Here is a 27681-nt window from a genome sequence, read left to right on the forward strand (position 1 = left end):
AAGTGTAATTCTCAACAGTCCTCTAGGGGGCACTACTACATTATCCTTTTTTTGTTTTTGTTTTTGTGAAACAAATTTAAACCACAGTGGGCAAAACTATTTTTTTTAAACTGATTCATTGAAATCAGTCTACATGCTTGCAAGGCTGTATTTTATTATTTTTCTGCTGCTGCATTGTTTCTTGAATGAACCTGTAAGAATTCAGGATGCGGGTTCAAGTGATAGTGTAGTGAAGTAAAATCGGATGCACTACTCGTGTATACAATCAGAACAACAAACTATTTTCAGTAAAAGGTTTGATTTTCAAAAATGATGCATTTTTCAGCAATGCTAAGATTTTTACATCCATTTGCATCTCCTTTGTTTAGTCAAATCTCTGTCAGTTCAGACTAAAAGTCGTTCCATTTGTGGCCGGGAATGTCTGTTTGACTATGGCTGCAGATGACATCTACAGTAAACAAAACGAAAATTTGGCTTAAACAAATTGCACAAATATGTTTATGAATTACTACAAGTGCATTGGAATTAATTGTAGCGGAGGCCACTTCTTCTGACAAAAATAGAACCTCTATCTTTTCCTTTCTTCAGATTAATCAAAATACTCCTATTTATGTTGGCTCATTTTAGCTGTTTTTAAGAAATAGACTAGCCAAATGCTCAGCAAAGACTAATTTTTAAAACCATTTTTAGATAATTTAAATATTTTCCCAAGAACTCGACTTTGGGTCTTAATTTATCTAAGTCTGCACCTGCATTCCACGATCCCTAGGAAATGGCTTGTTTACACTGGTAGATAGCATGAAGAAATCACAGAGATGTCGTATATAGTGTCCAGCCTAAAAGATGAGAAATCAAAGCTCGACCTTTAAAGTGAATCCAGCCAATAAAATCACATGCCTGTTTTAACGTGTTATGAAAATTTCAAGTCTATTTTAATATTTTTAAGTCCAATTAAATTAAAACGTGTGCTCCTGCCATGAAGGTCCTTTTTCAGGCACTTCCTCTTACAGAGACACAAGTGTGCCCCTATGTTGTCACCCTATCTCATAACCTTCTAACTACAAGTGGTCATTTCAACACATGTTATGAAGGCAGAAGATTGATACTAACAAATAAGTTCAGAAATTAAGTTGTGTAATAAAATGGAATGTTCAGGGAAAAAGTATTGCAGACATGAAGAAAGGGAGGTGCAAAAAGGCATGAAAAGCCAAGACACTAGCTGAAATCTATCAGTAATAAGAAAGCAATCCTGCCCCTTGTCAGTGCAAACTAATATCAGCTGGTTCTGTCTCATCTGATTGCCTATAAGGCTGCATTCACACTTGAGCGTAGCGTTTTTTACCGCGATTTTACTGCGATTTTTTCAGGCGTTTTTCATTGACATCTATCAAAAACGCTGGTAATCAGCCCAAAAAGAAGCTCATGTACTTTTTTCAGCTACAGGCGTTTTGCAAAACGCTCAGATGTGAACAGGGGCCATTTAAATGAATGGGGTTTTACTTGTTGGGCGTTTTGGAAGCGTTTCTTTTGAGCGTTTTTGGAGCTGAAAACGCCCAGGTGTGAATGGAGCCTAAAAAGAGGTCTCATTACCAAGGTGTCACACAGAAAATATCGCATTATGGGTAAAAGCAAGAGCTCTATCCCGACCTTCGCAACCTTATTGTTGTAAAACATACTAATGCCATTGGTTATAGAAGGATTTCTAAACTTCTGAATGTTCCAGTGAGCACTGTTGGGGGCCATATTTCATAAGTGGAAAGAACGTTTTTTCAGCATAAACTGGCCACGACCAGATACTCCTCACAAGATTTCTGACAGAGGAGTGAAAATAATTATTAGAAGAGTTGTCCAAGAGCCAAGAACCACTTGTGGAGAGCTTGAAATTAGCAGGTACACTGCTGCCATGGCCTGTATGCACACTCGCCAAGCAAGACTCTATTGCTGAAGAAAGAGCATGTTGAAGCTTGTTTTAAGTTTGCTGCACAACATTTAGATAAGCCTGTGAAATACTGGAAGAATATAGTCTGGTCAGATGAGACCAAAATTGAACTATTTTTGGATGCCATAATACACGCCGTGTTTGGAGGTCAAATGGCACTGCACATCACCCCAAAAATACCAACAGTGAAGTTTGGAGGTGGCAACATCATGGTGTGGGGCTGCTTTTCAACATACAGTACTGGCAAACTTAATTTAATTGAAGAAAGGATGAATGGAAAATGTACCAAGACATTCTTGATAAAAATCTGCCATCGACCAGGACGATGAAGTTGAAATGAGGGTGGACATTTTAGCAAGACAATGATCCCAAAACCAAGGAAACTCCTAAATGGTTTAAAAGAAAGAAAATAAAGCTGCTAGAATGGCCCAGCCAATCATCTAACTTGAATCCGATAGAACATTTATGGAAGGAGCTAAAGATCAGAGTTCATAGAAGAGGCCCATGGAACATTCAAGATTTGAAGACTGTGTGGAAGAATGGGCCAAAATCACACCTGAGCAACGCATGCGACTAGTTTCTCCATACAGATCTTGAAGCTGTCATTACTAACAAAGGATTCTGTACGAAGTATTAAATAAAGTTTAGTTAGCGTATTTAATATTTTTTTTTCCCTGTGTCATTCCATTTAATTACACATAACCTAATTTCTGAGCTTATTTTTTTTGATTTCTTTATATGTATGGATTGCATGGGTTGTTACCCACATGGTTAAGATATCATGTCAATGGCACCTTTAGTAATATATTAACCTAGAAAATGGTGACGTGTTCAATACCTATTTTACCCACTGTAAATGTAAAATGCTCTACCTACCAAAGATTTTTTAATTTTGTTAGGTCAGTTTCAGGATTTCATACTTGTTTTAGCAACAGTATACTACCCACCTTTCCAGCTGTACCAAACACCATCTATTTGCGACTTCTCACTACTCGAAGTCTGTTGATCTCCTGGGGTTTTTTTTTCTTTTTTAGCTTAACTTCAGTTTAACCAATATTTTATTTTGTGACTGATTTACCTTAATTTGTAATTTTCCCCCCTTTCATTGCCCCACTGAATCCCTTGAAATCTTTTGCAAACAATGTTTTTCTAAAAGCTAGTACTCATCTTGGTTTGAGACACTGGTTACTCAGAAGCAGAAGACTGCCTTGTGGGATAAGGCATGTTTATTCTCCCCATAACTGGCCATAGAGTTTTTTGGTAACTCCGCTAGCGCTCTTTAGGGGAAAAGTTAAAATTAACATTATAATGAGACGTCTTGTGGTGCCTTCTGTTGAACACTGCCTTTTTTTAGTTTAGCTAGCTAGTACTTGGCTTTAAGGCAATACAACTATATTCCACTGGTGTTAAATCCTGAGATTTATGGACGCAATCTGGAGATGAAAAGAACAATGCCCTCTGGCTGCTTAAAGTATTAGCTTCTTAGCAGATCTTGATTTGGGAGGTTCATAAATCACAAACTTTCTCTGGCCTTCACAAGTACACAATTATCCTTTTTCTCTTATCTGTTGCTGCAGATCTTTGTGAAGTCCCAGTGACTGTGACATCACCAAAGGTCATTGACAATTAGCTCAATTAACACTGTTCCTGTCATACTTGTCTCTGGCCACAAAGGGAAAGCAAGGACATGGGTCCTTTGAATAAAATCCCAGGAGCATGTTTGGCTGACCACTGAAGCTGTCCTATAAATATATGAATTGTTTTGGTTTTGTCTCCCCTAATTTATGTTTGTCTATGGAGTTTGATGTGGAACCATATATAATGCAGGTTTCGCTGGGAAGGTCATTGGGGCAGCCTTGTAACATTACACACATCTATGGCCTGCCTGAGGACTCACATCTGGAATTCCATTCATTCCTTGAATCAGCCTGACTCATACTGCAGACTGGCTAACTGTGATATCAGATTAGAACTTTCCCATCTGAGTCAAGGCCCTCAGGACAAGTGCCTCTCACTGCAAAACAAACCATCACATATATTTTTAGACAGATGTGGGATCCTTGAAGTGATCAGGTTCTCTTTGAAATGACACCTAACACCATATTGCCTTTTGTTATGGCTTTGAACTGTTTTATTTTTTTTAATCCGTATCTGCCATGTTCAGAAGCTTCTTTAAAGGGAAAGTATAGGCTTCAATGAACCTGGAGTTTGGGTAAAAAGTGCAGCGCTTACCTTAAAGCAGAATGCTACTTTACAAAAGCATAAGAATATTCAAATATCCAGGTATGTTAACTTACCTCACTACATTGCTCACCTGGTCTGGTAACCTGGCAAAACGGAACCTTTGAGTGGCAAAGCCCCCCCACAGCCATCTGGGATATTACTTTGAGGAATTTACAGGAAATAATTTATCAAGATAACTCCAGGTAGTTATATTAACTGTGCTTAATGAAGAAGTACAGCCAAAGCTCGTCTTGGCTGTACTTCTCCTGTGGATCACAGGAGTGCAGTTCGTTCTGCACTCCTGGGACCTGTTTTTAGCTGACAGCAGGCTGCAGCCAGCTGTCAACTGATGTCACAGAGCCGACCATGTGTTTGGGATCTACCCAGATGCTTGGACCAGCACCCAGCTGAGCTGGGGGGGGGGGGGGTGGTCAGAGCAGAGAGCCAGTGACTGACAGTCACCAGCTCTTTGCTCTTGGAGCTCTGAGAACTGAGTGATCAGCAGTGTTTGATCGCTTGGTTCTCAGCTTTAGAACCAGTGGGGGGACAGATGCAGCATGGGACCAATGCTGCATCCACCTAGGTAAGTATGATTCCCAATAAAAAAAAAAAAACACAACTACTCTTTTAAAGCGGAAATCTAACTTGGACAGAAAATGCAATAATGTAGGTCCCTAACCTGAGCTAAACATTTCCCACCAGATCTTCAACGCTGCCCTCCTCAGACTCGCACTCACTCTTCTTTCAACCTATTTCCTTGGAGTCCAAATAATCAAGGATCTACCATCATCCCAGGGCTTACAGCAGTTACAGCAGAGGATGGAACCACATTACCATTGGAAGAAGAGGGTGAATTTTCATTTCATGAATGTCTTACAGGGCAACTTCATGTCTCAATTGGTGGATTCTCCAACTAGAAGGAATGCATTGCTAGATTTAAGAATTTCAAATGATCCAAGTCTAATCTCAGAAGTGGCAATACAGGAAAATTTGGATCACAGGATGATCCCATTAGCGTAAATCATATGAAAAGGAGGCATGAGGGGAGCACAAGAACTCTTAATTTCAAAAAGCGCATACTTTTGTGAACTGTGTTTAATACTACAGGGCACCAATTGGGACCTAACCCTAGAAACATTAAACACGGAGGCAAAATGGGAATGCTTTAGGAACATATTAAACAATGGTATCACACAGTGGATTCCAATCAGCAATAAATATAGAAGAGTGAAGATTAAACCTGGGTGGCTAAACCAGAAAAGTAAAAATTCTTATTGGAGAGAAAAAATGGCCTTTAAAAAAATATAAAGCGGAAGGGGACATTGTCGGCAATCCATCAATACAAGGAATGCAATAAAAAATGTAAAAACAAAATCAGGGCGGCTAAAAAAGACTATGAGAGACACATAGAAGAGGAGAGTTAAAGGGGATAAGGAACTATATTCAGTAATTTGCTTATAAAAACTGTATCATTAGTAGTAATCAACATGGATTTACAAAGGGTCATTCTTGCCAGACTAATCTGTTCACATTCTACGAGGAAGAGAGCTGCGATCTAGACAGGGAGGCCTGTGGATGTGGTGTATCTAGATTTTCCAAAGGCATTCGATACAGTTCCCCATAAACGCTTAATCTACAGGCTGAGGTCTACAAAGACGAGGAAGACTCAATGCTCCAGGTGAATCAAGAAGCCTGATGATGTACAGGTGCACGCCTCGGCTCGCCTCCGCAGACAATCAATATAGAAGAAATGGCTGCACTTCAGGTATCATCAAAATTCTGGTTTATTAACCGAAAATTCCAATGTGGCAAACAACAGGTAGACACGTTTCACACACTAGCAAGTGTGCTTAATCATTAAGCACACTGCAGGCATCGACCATAAGGTTTGTTCTTGGATAGAAAACTGGTTACAGGGGCGCGTCCAAAGGGTAGTGATAAATAACATACTCAGAATGGTCTGGAGTACATTTATAAATGATATAGAGGAGGGGATACATTTCTCAATCTCTGTTTTTGCAGACTACTCAAAAATAAGCAGGTCATTAACCTCACATCAGGATATAGACATTTTACAGAAAGACCTGAACAAAATAATAGAGTACGGCAACTACATGTCAAACAAGGTTTAATGTAAAGTAATGTACTTGGGGGCTACAAACATAAATGCAAACTACTCACTAGGGGGAGAACCTCTGAGAACATCAAGGATGGAGAAAGATCTGGGGACCCTTATGGAAGACAGACTGAACAATAGCATGCAATGTCAAGCTGCAGCTGCCAAAGCTGGCAGAATACTAGCATGCATAAAAAAGGGGATATACTTCGGAGGTAAAACGAAAATCCTGCCCCTTTATAAAACTTTAATTACGCCACATCTGGAGTATTCTGTCCCGTTCTGATCACCAGTTCTCAGAAGGGATGAGCTGGAGAGAGTCCAATGAAGGGCAACAAAACTAAAAAGGTTATTGGAGGCCCTTAATTACGAGGAGTGATTACAAGCACTAAATTTATTTTGGCTTGAAAAGAGACGCTTGAAGGTGGGACAGGATAGCGATCTACAAATACCTCAATGGTGATCCCAGCATAGAAAAAAAGCTATTCAGTGTCGGAGTGTAAGCGGACACGTGGCCACACGATGAGATTGGAGGAGAAGCGGTTTACCCTTAAGATGCGCAGGGGATTTTTCACTTTCAGGGTGGTAAGAATGTGGAACTCTCTTCCACAATTGGTAGTGTCAGCGGGGATATTTTTAAAAGACTCTTGGATGAACATCTTAAAGAACACAACATAATGGGATGTGGGAAATGATTATCGACACTGATACACACACACATACACAGGTTGAACTGGATGGACTATTGTCTTCATTCAACCTTAACTACTATGTAACTTTAAGACCTGTGATGTCATCAGATCCAAAATTACTGGGAAAAAAGTTAAATACAATGATTTTTTTTTTTTTCAAAGCTTTGAGAAAACCCCACTTTTTTATGTTTTTTATATGTTCCCATTCACACAGCATGCCTAAAATCTTTTAAATATGTCTTATGTTTCTTAGGAGAAGTTGTCATTACTAAATGCAAGGTTTTTTGAGCAATGTTAAAGTGAGCTTGTCCCAAGTCTGTTCTTATTAGCATACAATGCAATAAGCCCAGCCTTTACACCTTTAACCCTTTGTTTAGGACAGACAGTGTTCAAATCTAGTTACAATTGATAATGAAAATGTGCCTGCACAGTATGCACAGTATGAATTATGGTGAATACAGCTGCCCACTCCCACATAAACAAAGAAAACGACCTAGTATTTTTCCTTGCTGGAAGGTTCAGAATAGAGCATCTAAAAATGTAATCTGCTATTTTAAAATATTTCTTAGGTGATGCTATCTGAATGGAAACATGTAAAAATATAAAGTAGGTGTTTTCCGAATATGGCTGCAAAAGTGGAAATACACTTTAAAAAAAAAAAAAAATATATATATATATATATATTTTTTTTTAGAGCAGAACTAAAGTTTCCATGCTTACCTATCCAACAGTCCTGAGCCATTCTTCGGACCTCTTCATTGGCTGGCAGGTAATGATGTTCCTCCTGCACATGTATAGGAGGCCATCATCCTGACCCTTGGAGGCCAGCCCGGAACTGCAAGCTGAGCTGTGCAGTGCCAGAGGAGGCAGTGAGCAGGCAGGGGCTCATGATATTACATCTCATCTCATGATATTCAATTTGCAGTATAGATTTAGATGACACTTGCTACTATTTCTGGTCTGAAGCAGAAAATTACAATCTTCTTCCACTGTACTGCTTGTGGGGGTACCACAAAAATCCCTGTCTTGGCTTGGGCTTGTCCAGTACGGTTAGGTGTCATATAATAAATTTTAACTAATCAACTGACATTTCTCACTAGTATTTATTAAACTCAAATATGATTGGTCGTTTTGGTTACTGCCCTTTCCTGTTTGCTATATCATTAGTCGTTCTACTCCTATATTGACAATTGGCTTATATATGAGTACAGTTTGAATATGCGTAGCTTTCTGTTTGAGAACAGTGACATTCTATTTGTCAGATATTTGTTTATTTTGACACTTTTCTTCCTGCTCGAAGTGTAAACCTTGCTTGTTGACTTCAGCCTGAAGGCAATGCCATGTAATTGCTTTTCTGAGGTTAACACGATTTGACAGGGCGGTCACAGGTGTATTCAAAGTTCATTCACGTCCAACAAGGTAATTTCTTATTCCAGACACTGTTTCACATTCCACTTTCGCCCTTTCACTTTCTGCTCAGATTTGTCTTTGTTTACCTCAACCTCATAATGGAGCCATGACTGTAAGATAGGTTTAAAGGGAATCCATAATGGGCTTTTTTTAATTTTTAATCAGTTTATACTGTTTTATCATTTTTTCTTTTACGTGTAAAATCTTTATTGTACAGAAAAAAACGTTTATTACAGGGCGCTTACATAATACACAAATTACAGCATATACTGGGCTTTCCAAAAAGAAACCCCAGCAATAGCTTGGTAATTGTTCCTATAGAGTTAAAATCCAGATAGGTGTTATCTGGGGATAAGGAGGGGATCTATCACTTCTTGGACTCATTCAGCTGGATGTGTAATCCTGGTATTTTGCTACTCAAGTGACAACACAGGCTATTCACAGATTTAAAAAAGAACTGCTGCTGTGAGAAAAAAAAAGTGGGGGGGGGGGGGGAGAGAAATAGGGTGGAACGGGGTAGATGACTTGTGTAGTTATCTTGAAAAACACCCCGTAATTAATCACTAATTAATCATATAATTCACATATTCAAGGTTTGTAGGGTGTTTTTCCTTATAGAAAACAAGGAGTTTGGTGTTTTGAAAATATAACATATTGGTTTTTGTTAAATAGGGTGGAACCAGGTAGACAACTTGGGTAGTTATCCTGAGATACACCCCTTCATTTAATCACTAATAGATATAGTGCACAATTTTAAGATTTATAGGGAAGTGGGTTGTTTTTTTTCTTTGAATAATAGGGGTAGTTGGTGTTGGGTACAAATGATGAAAAACAATTTCTTCCTTTCCTGAGGGGTTTTAAGATCAGGGGTATTCAAAAAGTTGTGTAGTAATGTATATGCTGGGAACACCATATATATGGTTATGTGTATATTGATGTCAATTTGTTTTGTAATGTAAAAATAATAAGATGTTATAAAAAAAAAAACTGCTGCTTGGGTAGCTCTGTTGCCTCACATTCACCAACTGTTAATGGTAAATATGCATTTTGCATATGCAAACATAGGGTGGCTATAACTTTTGCAATTTTCTTTCCTTCAACCACAGGTTGGAAACCCTCCCTCTGTGCTTTGTCAGAGTAGAAAATGCCCTGGTGTGAGCAATGTACAGGTTTGGTTTGTCAGTGGAAGCAGGAATAGTGCCCCATTATTGGTATTGGTGGGAGGAATATTGCCAAGTGTTGGTATCAGTTGGAGGAATAGTGCCAAATCACATCACTGGTGTCAGTAAGAGGAAAAGTGTCCCATCATTGGTGTCAATGGGAGGAAAAGGGCAGCAAGGGCTAGATTTAGGCAAGCAAAGGACCGCATCTGGCTCGCGGGCCGCAGTTTGGAGACCACTGATTGATAACGAATATTAGGCTTAGTTCACTTCTGCAGGTGCAACCAAGCATGGGTGCGTGTCCATATGTTCCCAAGCATCGTATGCTGGGCAGCCCATTTATTTCAATTGGAGAAATTAGAGAAAAGAAAGGAAATACAGAATAGAAGTCCCTGCCTTTTTCCGAAAATGCACCACACCCGTTTAGTACATGCGATTTGCAGATGCATAGGGGTGCCATTAACAATTAATGGCATCGTTGCGTGCCTGATGATAAAGGGTAGCATGTTTCTTTGTGTATCAATAAAGCAAGCGATTTTGCACACAATCCTGACATGCAAAGATCTAAACCTAGCCTATGCTTAGTCTGCATGTCTAGGACAAAATTTACATTTGTTTTCTTTCGTAACCCTCATGTTATTTTCTTTCTAATTGCCTATATTCTTTTCCCTTGGTTATTTAACGAAGTTCAATCCCATGAACATACAGTTCTTTCCCAAATGTTTTCTCTCTGAAAAAAAAATCACATTTCATATTTTTAAGAAAGTTTTTTTTCTTTGTCCCTTCCTGTAAATGTGCAGATCCTTCCATTTATATTAGCCATCGTTACCCAGCACCATTAATGACCTCTCTTACACTTGTCACGGCCGTCTGGTGTTTTTCTCCCACAATCATAAACGCGCTCTGTCCATATTCCATTTTTATTGTCTTAATCCGCAGTGTTCTTGGAAAGGTCTCCTAAAAACATGTTGTTAATGTCTAAGGAAGTCGAAAGACGCACATAGGTTCAGCGAGCAATCACATCCTCGATCGGCCTGAGAAATGTTCACAGATAGAGTCCAGTTCAAATAGTGGAGGGGCTTTCTTCCCCCCGCCACTAAGAAAAAGACTATTGTATGCAGTCTGCTATTTCTCACTTGCACTTCTGTTGCTGGAAATATATATATTTTTTTGTTCTCTTGTCAAGAAACAGGTGATGTATTAAAGCACGCGTTTTTTTTTTTTTGCCACAATTTATCTCAACACCCCTTACCCAAGTATTGTTTTTTCCCCCTCCTTTTCCAGTCTCGTGCGTATGATTCATTAACATATTTCTGGTTCTTGCTTGCGTATTGTGTCTGTTTTCAAAGAGGCAGCAAAAATACGAGGGAGCATTGGGGTTTTGATTTTGTGGAAAATGAAATGTTCCAGAATCAGATTGGAGAGGGTTTTGGCATGGGTCCCGTACCTAGCGTCTACTTCATCCTGTAATTTACAAGAAATAATCTTTTGTGTTTTTGTTTTGTTAAGTCATTCATAAATCACCAATAAACTTGTCTAAGGATAACATGAAATATTTAAAGATAAATGTTCAAAGGGAAAAAAGAACTGCTTTACCTGTGTGTTATGTCTGTATTGGGGAAAAGTCCATCAAAGCTAAAAAAAAAAAAAAAAAAAATCAAAGCTAAACTCCAGGCAAAGATAAAATTAAGGAAATGCTTTAAAGTAGTTATTTATTTATTCATTAAAGTGGAAGTAAATTATCTTAATCAGCCTTACCTATTTGTAATCCTTTGTAAATAGATAGGAAGGCATATTATGGTCACTTGTTTTAAACCTTTTTATTTTTACATTTCTGCGGTTGCTCTCTGGTTTTTGGCCTAAGCCAAAATGATGCCATGCATCCCATGATTCCTCACAGGCATTTTTTTTCTTTTCATCTGGAGGAGGGGGAGAAGGGGTTTTCTCCATTAAGCACACGCTCATGCCTGAGCTAAGGGCAGATGGATTCCAGGAAGAAAATGCTACACGATTCATTGCCCCTTACTCAAGATGACTGCCAATAGAAATGTTAGGGGGCTGTTTTTCAAAATGATTTCTCATCAAAATAAGGCGTGGAGCCCTGGATGGACGGAAGAGTTTGTTTTAAATATTAAAAATGAATTAAGTAGGGATGTCCGACACCCACCCCCCAACTACAAAGCTCTTTGATTCTTTCTCCCAGCCCCTACAAGACACAGTGGTGTTATAGTGGCTGGCAGAAGAAACCACATCACTCAAAGGGGCAACATGCATCTGACACACTCACAAGTGTATGCAATGAAAAAGACTGCAATCAGACTGCGAATTTGCAGCCTGTTCCTGCATCGCACCCGCACATCTGGCAGTTCACACTGCCATATGCGATACGCAGGGGGTGTCAATTAAATGTTAACGACACCCCCAGTTTGATCGCATATCGCAGTGCGATCTGACAGTTCGCACAGGATCGGATCGCACAAGTGTGAACCACTGTGCGATCCGATCCTGATGCGGCTGAAAAAAAGGGTCATGTGCGAGTTTGGTGCGGATACAGTGCGAATTCAGCCATACAAAGTGTATGGCTGAATTTGCATCCGCACATCCGATCTCATGTAATGAAGGAGCAGTGCGCTCCGAATTACATGCGATCGCCGCACTTGCAATAATGTGAACCGGCCCTCAATGGCATGAGGGATGTTAACCATTTTCTTTGCAGAGAAGACTTTTTTTTAAAACTTTGCTTTTTATTTATTTAATTTTTCTTTTTAAATGCAATTAGTGTAAGTACTTGTGTTTTGCCTTGTATCAGTATACTTTAATGCCCTGCACATCCCACTCTCCCAGAGTGGGAAAAATATATAGAATTTTAGGATGCATCACCAGCAGGAGGAAGGAGGTCCTGATTACCTTATGTAGATCTTTAGTTAGACCTCATTTAGGAAACCGTGTTCAGTTCTGGAGACCTCACTAAGGCTTCATTTAGAGTTGCAGTTGGGTGGAGGCAAAAATGCACAGGTCAGCCGTTGTTTATTACTGTGATCGGTCACAGTGACCACATGGTATAGGGCCAATCACAGTAGCCCTGTACCATGTGGTAGCTGTAGCCAAACACCGCTATTACAGTAGTATTTATCAGGCCTGTTACCAAATGCCCTGGACTGTCTACGTTCCATAAAGGGGACATTTGGGTGTATTACTGTCCTAGCATTTTAGAAATGAAAGAAGCAAGTCAGTACATCAGGATTGATTGGGTTTTAAATATATATATATATATATATATATATAATACCATAGATTGAAGACTTTACAGCTTTCACACAGATTAATTAATATACACTGATTTGTTTTTTTTTTTGTTTTTTTTATTACCAAAGAGATGTAGCATAATACATCTGGGCCTAAATGTATGAAGAAAGATCAGTCTGAAAAATCAGTCTTCTATCAATTATATGGAAAATATGTAATTTGGGTACATTGTTGCATGACTGTGTAATTGTCATTAAAAGTGTGACAGCCCCCAAAATCCTGAAAAATAGCCTGGGCAGGAAGTAGGTGAAATTGTCTGGACTTGTGGTTAAAGCTGGCCACAAATGGATTGATGTTCAGCAATGACAGGACGAATTTCGATCCATCTATGGCCATTCCTGTTCATAAAAAAACATTCTCATTCAAACAATTGGCTGCAGTACTCGTCAGTGTATTCTTACAGTGGAGGAGTCCCGCTGTCACAATACAAGAGCACAGCGAGGAGTATTCCTTCATCCACCTGACTTTTGTGGATGAGGGAATCCATTCAGTTTTTTTGATTAGCCAGCAGGCTGAACAAACTGATTCATCAATGGCCAGCTTAAAGCACTTCTCGTTATACCATTGATCAACAAAGAAAGTTTTTAGCATCTATTTACTAACTGATATATCAGGTCTGGATGTCACACCACTTACTCAAACTCAGTCTATCCAAAACTGAGCTCAAAATATTTCCTCCCCCGCATGCCTCTTCCCCTGATTTCTCTGTCAAAATCAATGGCTCAACTATCAACCCATCCCCCCATACCAAGGTTCTAGGTGTTATCCTGGACTCTGAATTCTCCTTTCGGCCCCACATCCATTCGCTGTCCGAATCTTGCCGCCTCAACCTCGGCATCATCTCCAAGACATTCCCCTTCCTAAGAGAAGAAACCACAAAGCATCTAATTCCCTTCCTGGTCATCTCTTATCTTGACTACTGTAACTCCCTCCTCATTGGCTTACCTAGCTCCCTTGTCACCTCATCCAATGCTTGCCTCCAAGACTTTTCCAGAGCCTCTCCCATCCTCTGGAACTCCCTACTCCAATCTATCTGACTATCTCCTACTCTGCCCACTTTTAGACAATCCCTGAAAACTCATCTCTTCAGAGAGGCCTATCTGGCTCCCACCTAACAAGTGGACATTTTTTTTCTCCATCAGCCCATCCCCCACAGTTATTAACTTTTGTATCTCTTAACCCTCCCTCTTAGATTGTAAGCTCCAACAAGCAGGGCTCTTTGATTCCTCCTGTATTAAACTGTATTGTAATTGTACTGTCTGCCCTTATTTGTAAAGCACTGCGATAACTGTCAGCACTATATAAATCCTGTATAATATTAATCAGATATGTTTTAGTATTATTTATCTAAATTCTGTTTTATTTATTTTTAGGTTCACACAAAATTTCACTGCAAACAGGCTCACACCCCAAGTACAGATACTTCCTGTATTGTTTTCTCCTACGGCGGCACCATCCTTGCTACACGAGGAGGTAGGTAATAAAAGTTGCATGGTGAAGAAGACATTCTGAACAAAAGCATTATTGAGATATGCCAGAAAGAGGGTACAAAAATATTTCCGATTAGAATATTGTTTATATAGTTGTTCATAAAAAAAGGTATACAGTCAAGCCAGCCTTTCTCAACCAGGGTGCCATCTGGGTTCGTCAGGGGTGCCGAAACACATTTATAGGGCATCGGGGAAGTAGGCTTTCTTTCATGGCGCTGCACGTGTGATAGGGCTGGATAAGGGATATTAAAAAATCAGGTGATCTATTAACATTTACCTCCAAACAAAGGCCCCATTTGTCCTGAATATAGAAAGCAAGGTATAATTCACTTGGGATGCTTCTAGATTTTGCATACTTAAAGTAGATGTAAACCCGATTCATAAAATTTGACCTGCACACAGATATCTGTAGCGTTTACTTATATCTTTCCAAAGCACTTAGTCCCGCCATTTTTTTGCTGCTCCGTTCCTCTGTTATCAGCATGATAATGTCTGACAAGTTCTACGACACTGGAGATAAAAGCAGCTGAAAATTTGTGTCGGGGGGGCTGCTGACAATAGATTAGCAGAGAGCTGGTCTATTCACAGCACAGCTCTGCAAGTATCTTCGTTCTACTGCTTATGTGGAAGGGGGGGGGGGTGCCTTTCCTTCAATCAGCTGTCACACAGTGTATTCAAAGACTCCACTCCCACAGCTAATACAGGAGGAACAAATTGTAACCTGATGTTCACTTTCTAAAGAATATAGCAAGCTAAAGACAGCAGATATACATGTAAAATGTATTTAGAGCAATTTGTTTCATCCCTGTGTATCATCTGAGGCTGTTCACTTCACTGGGTATATGCAAGGGTTTACATCCACTTTAATTGTGACTGAAAAACGTGAGGAAAACGCATGGATTGGATGCATGCTTATACTACTAGTAGTTCATCTGCATGTGCATATTTTGGATGAGCTGCTTTTTCCTCTTTTCTTTTCTCACCTTCATGTTTTGCGTACTATGGCCCCTAACTATTTAGTAGCGAAAGGAAGTCCTAAAGTTCGCACATGACAGTGAAACCCTGTAAGGAGGTGCCTCAGCCCAGGCTTCAACCAGGCCACTCCCTCCATGTGTTTCAATCTGTCCCAGGGCTTACTCATGGGCATCCCCATGATTCTGCTCTGGGGCAGAATGCAAGATGTTGTGGGTGTGGCCTGGTAGAAGACCGTGCTGAGGCTGTCATACACCTCCTTAAAGTCGGACGAGCTCTGTCTTTGTCCGCAGTCCTAGCAACCCGGTGGAGTCTTTAGCAGCACCTGTTATCTTAGTTGTGGGCCTTAACTGTGTAACTCATACCTACATTGATGCATTCTAGAACTAGGCTCCTTTCACACTTAAGGTGGCGTCTCCCACTCCCCGGAAATAGGTCCGCAATGAATCGCAGGAGGTTGCCCGTTTTTTTCCCCCTAAATTGCAGCTCCATTATGCAAAGCTTTATTGCTGAACACTGCTAAGCTAACTAAGCTTTTGGCTTGCTTTTGTAAAATTGGCTTGCAACATTAAAATTACAGCACCATGATGCGACGCGTCACAGCCATGGCAATGCGTACCCATCCGAGTGGCACCATGTCTACTTATAGGTGGGCAGTTGGGGGAAGGCCGTAAAAAGGCAGATCAACTGCCTGTTTTTATTGACTCCTGGTCGCAAGTGTGGAAAAAGCCTTAAGCCCCAGGGGTGAGAAGCTCTTGTCTTCGCCCCCTCTCATATGATCTTACCAAAGATGGTGGATTCCTACAGCTGAATTGCTAAATTATATTTTATCACTAAAGATGTCCGCCAGTCTCTCGCGATCGTTCGCCGTGAAGGGAGAAAGGCAGGCGGCTAATGTAAACAAGCCGCCTGTCATTCTCCTCTGTGTAAAAATGGAGATCACACAGTTCTACTATGTAGGACCGTTGATCTTTGTTCTTACACCAGTAGCCATGTCCCATCACAGTTAGAAACACGCCCCTAGGACACACTTAACCCCTCCCTCTCCAATAGAGTTAACTCCTTCACTGCCAGTGTAATTTTTACAGTAACAGTGCATATTTATAACACTGATTACTGCAGTAATGTCACTGGTAACCCCAAAAGTGTCAAAAATATCAGTCAAGGGTCCGATCTGTCCGCCGCCATGTCGCAGTCCCGCAAAAAAAAATCGCAGATCGCCACCATTACTCGTTTAAAAAAAAAAAAAAAAAACAACAAAAATGACAAAAATCTTTCCCTTTGTTAGTAAACGCGATAACTTTTGCGCAAACCAATCAAAATACGCTTTTTGCGATTTTTTTTTTTTTTTTTTTTTTTTTTTTTTTTTTAGCAAACATGTAGCATAAAACAAATTGCCAAAAAATGTTAAATTTTAGATTTTTACATTTTTTTTTGGGAATTTCATATAAAAAAATGTGAAAAATATTGTTATTTTTGCAAAATTGACGCTCTTTTTTTGTTTATAGCGCATGATCAAAAAATCGCACAGGTGATCAAATACCACCAAAAGAAAGCTCTGTTTGTGGGAAAAAAAAGGACGTCAAATTCGTTTAGGTACAGCGTCGCATGACTGCGCAATTGTCCGTTAAAGTCACGCAGTGCCGAATCGCAAAAAAGGCCCTTGTCAGGAAGGGGGTAAAATCTTCTGGGGCTTAAGCGGTTAATAGAAATATCAGAGTGGTCAAATTAAATGGAATTCAGGAGTCAGCCTGTCCAATCCAGAAACCAGATTTATTGACAACAGAAAGTTAGGCAACAGCTGTAATTTTTAAGGAGCATTGTCTTTTTTTACTTACTTGAGCAGCACCGCAGGTTATAGCCTGCAGTGCTAATTAGTGTATTCGAACAATGGGGGGAAGTCTCCCTCATCTAAAATATGGGCTACTTACCTGGCTTCTGGGATTTGTTCAGCCCTTATGTATATACTGTTGTTTGGAAACCAGTATACAAATGCTAAGCTGTTGTAATTTGGCATCTGTAGATTAATTTCTTTTAAGTTGAAGATTAAATAAGTAGGGGACCCATCAATAATTTTTACTATGGGGCCCCCATAACATATATGTGGCACTGCCCCCTTGAGGACTGCTGGATATTACACTTCCGGGTCCCCCTGAGTTACTGTTAACAACACTGGCATTCACAATTTAACACTTTACTTCTTGGCTCAGTCAATGATCAGTCCAGGGGTTTGTAGTTGTTTTTGGGATGGGAGATGGCAAAAAGGGATGGGAGAAGAGAATACTGGGATACTCCAAATTAACTATGCATAAAGTTGGGAGGACATCTATCTGTAGATACAGCCAGGCTTTTGATCCACCTTGCCATTTAGGTGGATTTAGGGTTAAGTCTGTTTCCAGATAATTTGATTAACTACTGTTATCTTCAGGACACTCTCCTAGTGTCCTCTCTCTTGACCACTGACACCGTTCACTGACTATCCTACTCCTGGGTGGCCCCCCTCAGGTAAGTCCCCTTGACATGATCCCCTGTACTCACAATACTGTTTTTCTTCGGTCTCCAGTGTCTCCCCCTCAGTTAGCTGTCCTGGACCTCTGTATTCAGCTCCGTTCCTCTGGCCCTCAGGACGACCTGATGCCACTGCTACAGAGGAGGAGGCAGCCGTCTACCTCCCTCCAGGACTCTACTCACCAGCCAAAGACCCCGCAGCACATGTGCTCCTGGATTTTATACAGTATCCCAGAATGCACCGAGACAGCCTGTCTCTTCCAATCACCAGGACTGTATCAAAGGCTGTATGCATTGGTCTCAAATGTATCCATTGGTCAGGTTTCCTCCCACTGTCCAACATGCCTCCCTATTGGACCAGTGTGAAACACTCCTCTAGACTCAATGAATCACATACTGAGCACACTGAGCAGACCTAAATCACAGATCCTGCTCTCTGCTAGACAGAAAGCAATATAGATTTGCCTGCTGCCCCTCTGATAGGCAGACAGAGCCAAAAACGATATTCACTCTCTAGCACCTACCTAGGAGGGTGCTACATATAGTTACTGCACGTCCCTACCTTGTAGATGCAAGATGGCAAAAGTATTGGGCTTGCAAATAGACTTACAAACCTGAAAGAAAACAGTTGTAATTAAAGCTAACTTTTCAAATACATTGGTGAATTTATTGATAATTGGTGCAATGAAATGCGACAAATCCGATTTATGTCATTGGTTTCCTGCATGGAATTAAGTCAGCAGTTGAAATCTTTTGGCAGCTCTGGGATTTTATTTCTTCTTTCCGCTGCTTATTTAAAATAAACGATGTTGTTGCCTTTAGTTCTTTTGCTACTTTGTCAAGATTAAGTTGTAGATAGATGACTGGAGCTTTCGGATCCTTACATTTTTTCTAACAGTCTTCACTTATGCTTTCCCCAGGATGCCTGTGATAAGAGCTAGTCAACCATGATGTAGCCCCACACTATCCATTTTTCATCTGGTAAATGTAGAAAATGAGCTGGGATTGTACAGACTGTCAGACACTGCTGATTAGAGGATTTCTAGGACAACGCTACAAATTTCCTTTAACCCATTGTGATTTTTGTACCTTCTAGTCATACTGTAATTATTTAATATAGAGTTAGCCTATCCTTCCAAAAATTCTAATTGACTGACTGGTATGCCAACTTGCTGACTTCAATACTTTCTGGGAAACTGCTTAAACATGCATGCTTGGTTTGCTTTAATTTGGGGGTGCGGACGTTGGATAAAAGAAGAGACACCTCTCTGTTCTGGATTAATACTGGGAAATAAGTGTTCTAACAAAGTTCAGTACTTTCATAGTTACTGAGCTGGAACAAATAGGAAACTAGAGAATAGTCAGACGTTATCTACATACTTTCCCTGGGTCATTGACTTGAACTGTTGAAGCCAGAGGTTCAGCATCACAGCCAGGCACCTAGCATTTTTAGCATAAAAGGCTTCATTGTTGGAATGAATGTTTCTTTTAGCAAAGCTTTCATTTGAATATACTTGTGCCAGGATATTCTGCAACAACTCTTGCTGTTGGCTGTGCTGTAGAGCTTCTAGGCGTCAGTGGGCAGTACAACTTCCAGAAGTTTTATTAAGATGTAGATCAGTGGTCTCCAGATTCGGCTCTTTGCTTACCTTTTATCCGGACCGCAGTGCACTGATCCTTCCACCGATATGAGGCACTATTCCTCCCACTGACACCAATGATGAGGCATCAGTCCTTTCAATGACACCAACAATGAAGCACAATTCCTACTGCGTAACCCACTGAGCACAAAGGGTGCGATGGTGAACGATTGAAGCTTACAGCTTCCCCTTTGAAGGAAATCTCTGCACTGACTTTTAGCAGCACTGTTTTAGCATCTTGGGTGGAGGACAATGGACTTTGTGAACTATTGAGGAGCGCTGCTGCACTCAGTGCAATAAATTATTAATGAAGCACAATTCCTTCAACTGACACCAACTATGAGGCACCATTCCTTCCACTGATACCAACAATGGGGCACTATCCCTCTCACTGACACCACAATAGAGGCATTATTCCTCCCACTGGCAACAGTGGGGCATTATTTCACCTGCTTACACCGACGATGGGGCACTATTTCTCTCACGAATACCAAGGATGGGGCACTATTTCTCTCACGAATACCAAGGATGGGGCACTATTGCTCTCACTAATACCAACGATGGGGCACTATTGCTCTCACTAATACCAACGATGGGGCACTATTGCTCTCACTAATACCAATGATGGGGCACTATTGCTCTCACTAATACCAATGATGGGGCACTATTGCTCTCAATAATACCAACGATGGGGCACTATTGCTCTCGATAATACCAACAATGGGGCACTATTGCTCTCACTAATACCAACGATGGGGCAATATTGCTCTCAATAATACCAACGATGGGGCAATATTGCTCTCACTAATACCAACGATGGGGCACTATTGCTCTCACTAATACCAATGATGGGGCACTATTGCTCTCACTAATACCAATGATGGGGCACTATTGCTCTCGATAATACCAACGATGGGGCACTATTGCTCTCGATAATACCAACAATGGGGCACTATTGCTCTCACTAATACCAACGATGGGGCAATATTGCTCTCAATAATACCAACGATGGGGCAATATTGCTCTCACTAATACCAAGGATGGGACACTATTGCTCTCACTAATACCAAGGATGGGGCACTATTGCTCTCACTAATACCAACGATGGGGCACTATCGTTCTCACTAATACCAACGATGGGGCACTATCGTTCTCACTAATACCAAAGATTGGACACTATTGCTCTCAATAATACTAACTATGGGGCACTATTGTTCTCACGAATACCAACGATAGGGCACTATTGCTCTCACTAATACCAATAATGGGGCACTATTGCTCTCACTAATACCAATGGTGGGGCACTATTGCTCTCACTAATACCAACAATGGGGCACTATGCCTTCAAGTGCCACCAACAGCTGGGCACTATTTCTCCCACTGAACACCAAACCTGAGAGACTGTCTACTCCCAGGGATGCTAAGGCAAGTGACAATAAAATAGTAATGAGTAATCAGTACATATGCATAATAAATATATAAATAAGAGTTCATAAACGGGACAATTTTGAACTTCTGAACTTGACTTTACACCACACCACGTGAATGAGTGTCACCGCTCCCTCTAAGTCAAACACTTACCAGATATAGGACAAAAAATTGCATATCCAGCAACGGTAGGAAAAAACCCTTTAAGGATCAGCACATATTCCAATCCATAGCCACCAGCTAATAATACTCTGGATTAGTACAAATAAAACCACTTGAATCTTGCATATACAATTAAGAATAAAAAGAGAAGTACATATTTGGCTCACACTCAAGCCAGGCTAGCGACAGGTGACACTGTCAGTAGAAGCAGCACCACTTTCCTGTACGCGTTACGTCCTACGGGACTTCGTCATCGGGGTCACTCCAAAGTGATTTATACTGCAGTCACTGATAGTCACCACAGAGAGCCTTTCAGGCATTCTATTATCACCAGCTGCATGTTGAGAAGCAATATGTGGTAATCCTTAAAGGGTTTTTTCCTACTGGTGCTGGATATACGATTTTTTTTGTCCTATATCTGGTGAGTGTTTGACTTAGAGGGAGCGGTGACACTCTTGTCCCATTTATGAACTCTTATTTATTTATATATTTATTATGCATATGTACTGATTACTCATTACTATTTTATTGTCACTTTTGTTCACGGATGAGGTTTGTGATGCGCCACAGTCCACTTTCAATGACTGGTTACAAGGAGGTAGACAAGGTTTTACTATTCATTTCTTTTTAAGTGGCAGCTGCTCATTTTTACTGACTTTAATTGTTGGTTATTTCTTACTTAGCTTACTCTTTTATTTATTCATTGTTATCTTGAACATTTTGCTTAACTTTTTATTAGTATTAGTCTTTATGCTGAGGCGCAGTGGTAGTTTCCAAATTATTAGAGCGCCTTTAAGGTGGATTCTGCATTTCTTCTTAATGTTTTTTTTATATCTATACAAACATTTTTGCCTTTCATTTCCATTTTAAACAGAATGGGTTGTTTTACAAGATGATCATTTACAATCACTTTAAATCCTCTGCTTTTGCTGTTTTAACTTTGGATAGTAAAACGTTTTTTCTCTGCCAGTAAATACCTCATACAGCCCACCTCCTCTTTCTTGTCTGGTAAAAAGCCTAGGCTAAGGACATCATGCACAGCTCTCTCTCTCACTCTCTTGAGAGTTTGCCAGCAAGGGAGGAGGGATTAGTCATAGGCAGGGCAGTAGATAAGGGGGTACCACCAGTCCTCCTGTACAGGACCCGGGCCAGCAGGGGGGCCCAGGCAGCAGCGTTTGTCGGATGTGGGCAGGGAGGGTGATCAGTGCTGCAGGGGGGGCAATTACTGATATCCATTCCCTGTATGGCTCTCTCTGCAGCATCTGAAAGCTGGCTTTCTCACCTCTCCCTCCCATTGACTTTCAGCCGCTGCAGAGAGAGACATACAAAGGATTGGTTCCAGTAATTGCCCCCCACCATAATTGGTCCCCGTGCACCATACATTTTCCCCTGCTGTCTGGGCTTTCCAACTCTCCTTCCCATGAGCAGCTGCAAGCACACAACAGGATCCTTCAAGATTGAGCATGGGTAAGGGTCCAGGAAATATGTCATTCTTATCAGCCCCTTCCTCTCCTGAATGAACACAATTGTTTGATTGGTACAGATCACTCACTGTGTTCATTCATAACTAGAGCATTGGCTTTATGGGCCCTGTGTCAGGTTGTCTGTATGGGGCCCTGTGTCAGGTTGTCTGTATGGGGCCCCATGTCAGGTTGTCTGCATGGGGCCCCATGTCAGGTTGTCTGTATGGGGCCCCATGTCAGGTTGTCTGTATGGGGCCCCATGTCAGGTTGTCTGTATGGGGCCCCGTATCAGGTTGTCTATATGGGGCCCCGTATCAGGTTGTCTGTATGGGGCCCATATCAGGTTGTCTGTATTGGGCCCCGTATCAGGTTGTCTCTAGACTGCAGAGATAACAGGAGACTGCAGAGATCCTTGAGTATTCATCAAGAGAGGAGAAATGTGCAGGAAAGCAGTGGTGTGAGTGTGTCTGTCTGTGTGTGTGTGTGTGTGTGTGTATATATATATATATATATATATATATATATGTGTGTGTGTCTATGTAAGTCCAGGAAGTGAAAAGGCAGCAGCTTCAGCTGCCCACAGTTAATATGGCTGCAGCCAAACTTAGTGGAGGGGGATTTCTGCAGCATATTTGGTAAGTACAGAATCACAGTATATATGAAATAATATGCACAGTGGTTGGAGGGAAGCTTCAGAATGGCAAAGATGTTTTTATTCCAAATTATGGGAGCAGACTGTAGCTCCTCTTTAAGTAACACTTTCAGATATTTATTAAACCCCACAGAGAAAATCCCAGTATTTATCCTGACAAAGCCATCATCTGTGTTTGTCCCCAGAAGGATAAAACAATCTTTTTTTCAGGCAATATCCAGGTTTAGCATCTTCTTCCAGGACTGAGATATCATCTCAGAAATGGCACACATGTAAATCCTGGGTTCTGTGCTGTTCTTGGCTGTGTTTTTAAATGTCTAACACAGATCGGTCCTTTGCTGCAGCCACTTCACTGTTAGGATGTCGTAGTCTGATCTCCAGCGGGGAGAAGACTGAGGAAATGCTTCCACATGCCTCATCTCAGGCCTAGCCAGAGTCACTTGACTGAAGCTCCACAGATTTCTTTATAGTGATTAAACATGCAGCTTTTTGAATTTGATAGTGTTTCTGTATATTGTGACATGTCCGAAATGTATACCATATATGCAGACCTATTACTGAATGGTCCAGTTACCCAAGATTGGGAACTGGTTTTTGTCTAGCCCTGACGGGGTATACAGGTGTAGGAGCACTCACGGTAACGGCATAATTATTACAAAGTGGCTAGTTTGGAAAACCACATGGCATAGCCAGTAGTTCTGCTTTAAATCTGACAAAAGAAAGAGACATGTAAGTATTTTAATTCCCTGTAAAAAGTACTTCTGGGGGAACCATTTCCTCCTATTTCCTGTCAATGTAAACTGGGCTTTTGTGCCTGTTATTTAGGTTTAAAGCTCACGTTTTTGCAAACCCCTACAAAGCCATTCTCTTGAGAGGATAAGGCGAGTTATTGGTGAGAAACCTGCAATATTTTATGCTTTTTTTTTTTTCATAAATGTGTTGTGACTGTAGTTTGATGACTCACTTGTACCCTGTCCAGAAATGGAGCAGTAAGGTAGCGTAAATCCAACTTAGAGTAGTTAGCTGGAAGGGGACCAACTAACACAGATGTGCACTGGGTTTTACAGTAACACACCTGCTCAATGTGTAGATTAAAATAGGAGACAATTTAACTCCTACAACCGATCCTCCGCTCACGAGACTGTGACACTGGGCAGGCCTAGCTAGCCATTCAGGGTTAAATGCAAAGAGAAACCCGGTCCCTACAATAAATGCTCTTCTTTCCCAGTATGATAAATGCATTCTATGCTGTAATGTCAGTGACAGATTGTGCTTTTCTTTTTGGTTTAAATATAAGTGTGAAGAACAAAGTCTGGCTGTAGGACATGTGTAAATTTAATATCCAAGGTTTTATGTACGATTTACTTCCATACATGGAGAAATTAGACTGGGAAGACATATGGAAACCACCAAGGCATTGTAGGTTTGTTACATTAGTGGACACCACGCAGTGCTGTGTTCTTGTGTAGCTCTTATATCTCAATTGCTTCCAAGAACATCGGTCATGAAGGTCTCAAACAGCATAGGTATATTGTTGCATGGTGCTCCTAATGTAGACATTTAAAAAAAATGAAATGATGCTTCGGGCAACCTGCTAAATAAAGAAATATTATTGCAGGTTGAAAAGACGTATACATTCATGTGAAAAAGTAAGTATTCGTGCCGGTTCATATTGGTTCAATGCGGGAAACCTGCAAATCCACTGCGGGTCCCCGCATCTCACACTGCCATATGCGAACTGACACCCCCAGATTCGTTTGCATGTCGCAGCGTGAACTGTCATTACAGACAGGAATCGGATCGCACAGGTGTGAACGAACACCCATGCAATCCGATTCTGGTGCGGACCAAAAAAAGGGTCCTGCATGACTTCGGTCTGAATGTGATGCGAATTCAGCCATACAATCTGTATGGCTGAATTTGCATCGCACAGATAATGCATGTGATTTGCAGAGCAGTGCGGTGCGAATCACATGCAATGTCTGACATTGCTTTAGTGTGAACCCGGCACTTACCCGTGAAAATTGTTGACTTTTTCCCTTGTCCTCATCAACATGGGGACAAGGTGCTTTGGGGGGGGGGGGGTGAGCCGAACCCCTAAGCACCCCCCCATGTTTAGTCCAAGTGTCCTAATATGGTTCGGGCAAGGAAGCTTGCTCCCCCTTTCCTGGCCTGCCGGACTGTATGCTCAGATAGGGGGTCTGGTATGGACCTAAGCTGGATTCTCATTGATGTGAACACAGGATTTCAATCCAGTCCCATTAAAGTCTACGGAGATTACATTTTTTTTAACCGGATCAGAATTGCACTACATAGATGTGAAAGGCCTATTTTTTCAGATGACATGCAAATCTATGCCTTTCAGATCGGGTCAAATCCGCATCAGTGTGAATGGATATACAATTTTTTTTGTCCTATATCTGATAAGTGTTTGACTTAGAGGGAGCGGTGACACTCTTGTCCCATTTATGAAATCTTATTTATTTATATATTTATTATGCACATGTACTGATTACTCATTACTATTTTATTGTCACTTTTGTTCACGGATGAGGTTTGTGATGCGCCACAGTCCACTTTCAATGATTGGTTACAAGGAGGTAGACAAGGTTTTACTATTCATTTCTTTTTAAGTGGCAGCTGCTCATTTTTACTGACTTTAATTGTTGGTTATTTCTTACTTAGCTTACTCTTTTATTTATTCATTGTTATCTTGAACATTTTGCTTAACTTTTTATTAGTATTAGTCTTTATGCTGAGGCGCAGTGGTAGTTTCCAACTTATTAGAGCGCCTTTAAGGCGCCTAAGCACCCCCCCATGTTTAGTCCAAGTGTCCTGATATGGTTCGGGCAAGGAAGCTTGCTCCCCCTTTCCTGGCCTGCCGGACTGTATGCTCAGATAGGGGGTCTGGTATGGACCTAAGCTGGATTCTCATTGATGTGAACACAGGATTTCAATCCAGTCCCATTAAAGTCTACGGAGATTACATTTTTTTTAACCGGATCAGAATTGCACTACATAGATGTGAAAGGCCTATTTTTTCAGATGACATGCAAATCTATGCCTTTCAGATCGGGTCAAATCCGCATCAGTGTGAATGGGGACTTTAAGTTGAACTACACTGTATATGATAAACCCAAACCAAAAACACAATTTAATTCATTTTTATTATTCAAAGCAGATTCACCTATTAGTCAATGTCTCCATGCTTTATATTGCTGAGAAATCACTTAGAAAAACACCCCTAGCATTTCTGGCCATGGCCGTCTTGAGTAAGAGCAGATGATTTATGTAGCATTTACTTTTTGGAATCCATTTCCTTAGCTCAGGTATGCAGGGAAGAGGGTGTGCTTAGCTGAGAAAACCCCTCCTTCTCTCCTCTCCTCCTAAAGACTCCTGGGATGTATGACATCATTTTGGCCTAGGCCTGGAAGCCAGGAAGTAACTTAAGAAATGTAAAAAACATTTTTAAAACAAATACATATGATGTATTTTCCTATCTATTTACTAATGTTCGCAGCATAAGGATTAAAAATAGTCAATGTTGGTTGAGAGAGTGAAGTTTCACTTTAATAAAAATGCAGATATGTAATGTGGGAAAAGTAAGTACATCCTTGCATTTACTACCTTTTCAAGTCCTTGAAATTAGAATCGGGTGTTCCTGTCATCATACCAAGATCAAAAGAGCTCTCCAAATTTTCCACTCTTGCTTCTCCTATGTCTTTACCTACGGTATATGACTTCTGGGTATTTGGTTGGTAGTCCTTACTGTACTATTGGCTCTCTATTTTCATAACGAAGAGTTAGAAAGTCCAATATCTTGCTATTTAGTTATATAGCCTTGAGAAGTATGTGAACTTTGACAGTCTAGTCTACCTCTAGATTGTTGCTTTCAGATAAAATGTACATTGGATCTCAAATGCCATTTGTACTGTTTCTTAGTTTGACCTCATGATAAGCTGTCTATGGAAGAAAATGATTCCATAACTGCACGCCATGCAAGAATGAGCGGGGCACCGTCTACCTCGAGAATCTTTTGAGATTACATTCCATTGAAGTATTTAAGCCTTCCTTGTGTCCAGGGCCGGGACAAGGAGTGGGCAGGAGGGGAGACTGCCCAGGGCACTGAGGTATCATGTGAGGTGCGACACCACAAGGAGGTTGGGGGAAAGGAATTTATGTTGGGAGGGAGAGTTTGGGGGGCGCAGGGGATAAGAACTATTCTAGGAGGGGACATTTGGGGAGGTGTGCTAGGAGTGGTGATTTTTTGCAGATACGTAATGCTGCTCATACATCTTTGGGGGGGGGGGTGCAATTTGGCATGTTTGCCCTGTGCTCTAGATGACCTTGTTCCATTACTGCTTGTGTCCTAAGCCAGCTCATCCCAAGAAATTTACCCTGCATACCTTGGATGTGGTTCGTGTGATTCGGGTTTATCTGGCAGCTACTGAGTCCTTTCGGAGGTCAGACTCACTTTTTGTGGTTATGGACAAACCAAGAAAAGGGCTGGTCGCTTCTTC

General features: G+C 40.9%; 1 protein-coding gene across 1 annotated transcript in view; it reads left to right on the forward strand.

Annotated features, from left to right (window-relative positions):
* WDR70 (WD repeat domain 70) overlaps positions 1-27681 on the forward strand; it is a 463052-nt gene that overhangs the window by 269510 nt on the left and 165861 nt on the right. The window contains exon 11 of the mRNA XM_082255751.1: positions 14220-14319. Within this exon, the coding sequence (XP_082111877.1) occupies positions 14220-14319 (100 nt within the window). The remainder of the gene's footprint in view (positions 1-14219; positions 14320-27681) is intronic.

This window comes from Pelophylax lessonae, assembly GCF_965119305.1.
Source record: "Pelophylax lessonae genome assembly, chromosome: 1".
Lineage (NCBI taxonomy): Eukaryota > Metazoa > Chordata > Amphibia > Anura > Ranidae > Pelophylax > Pelophylax lessonae.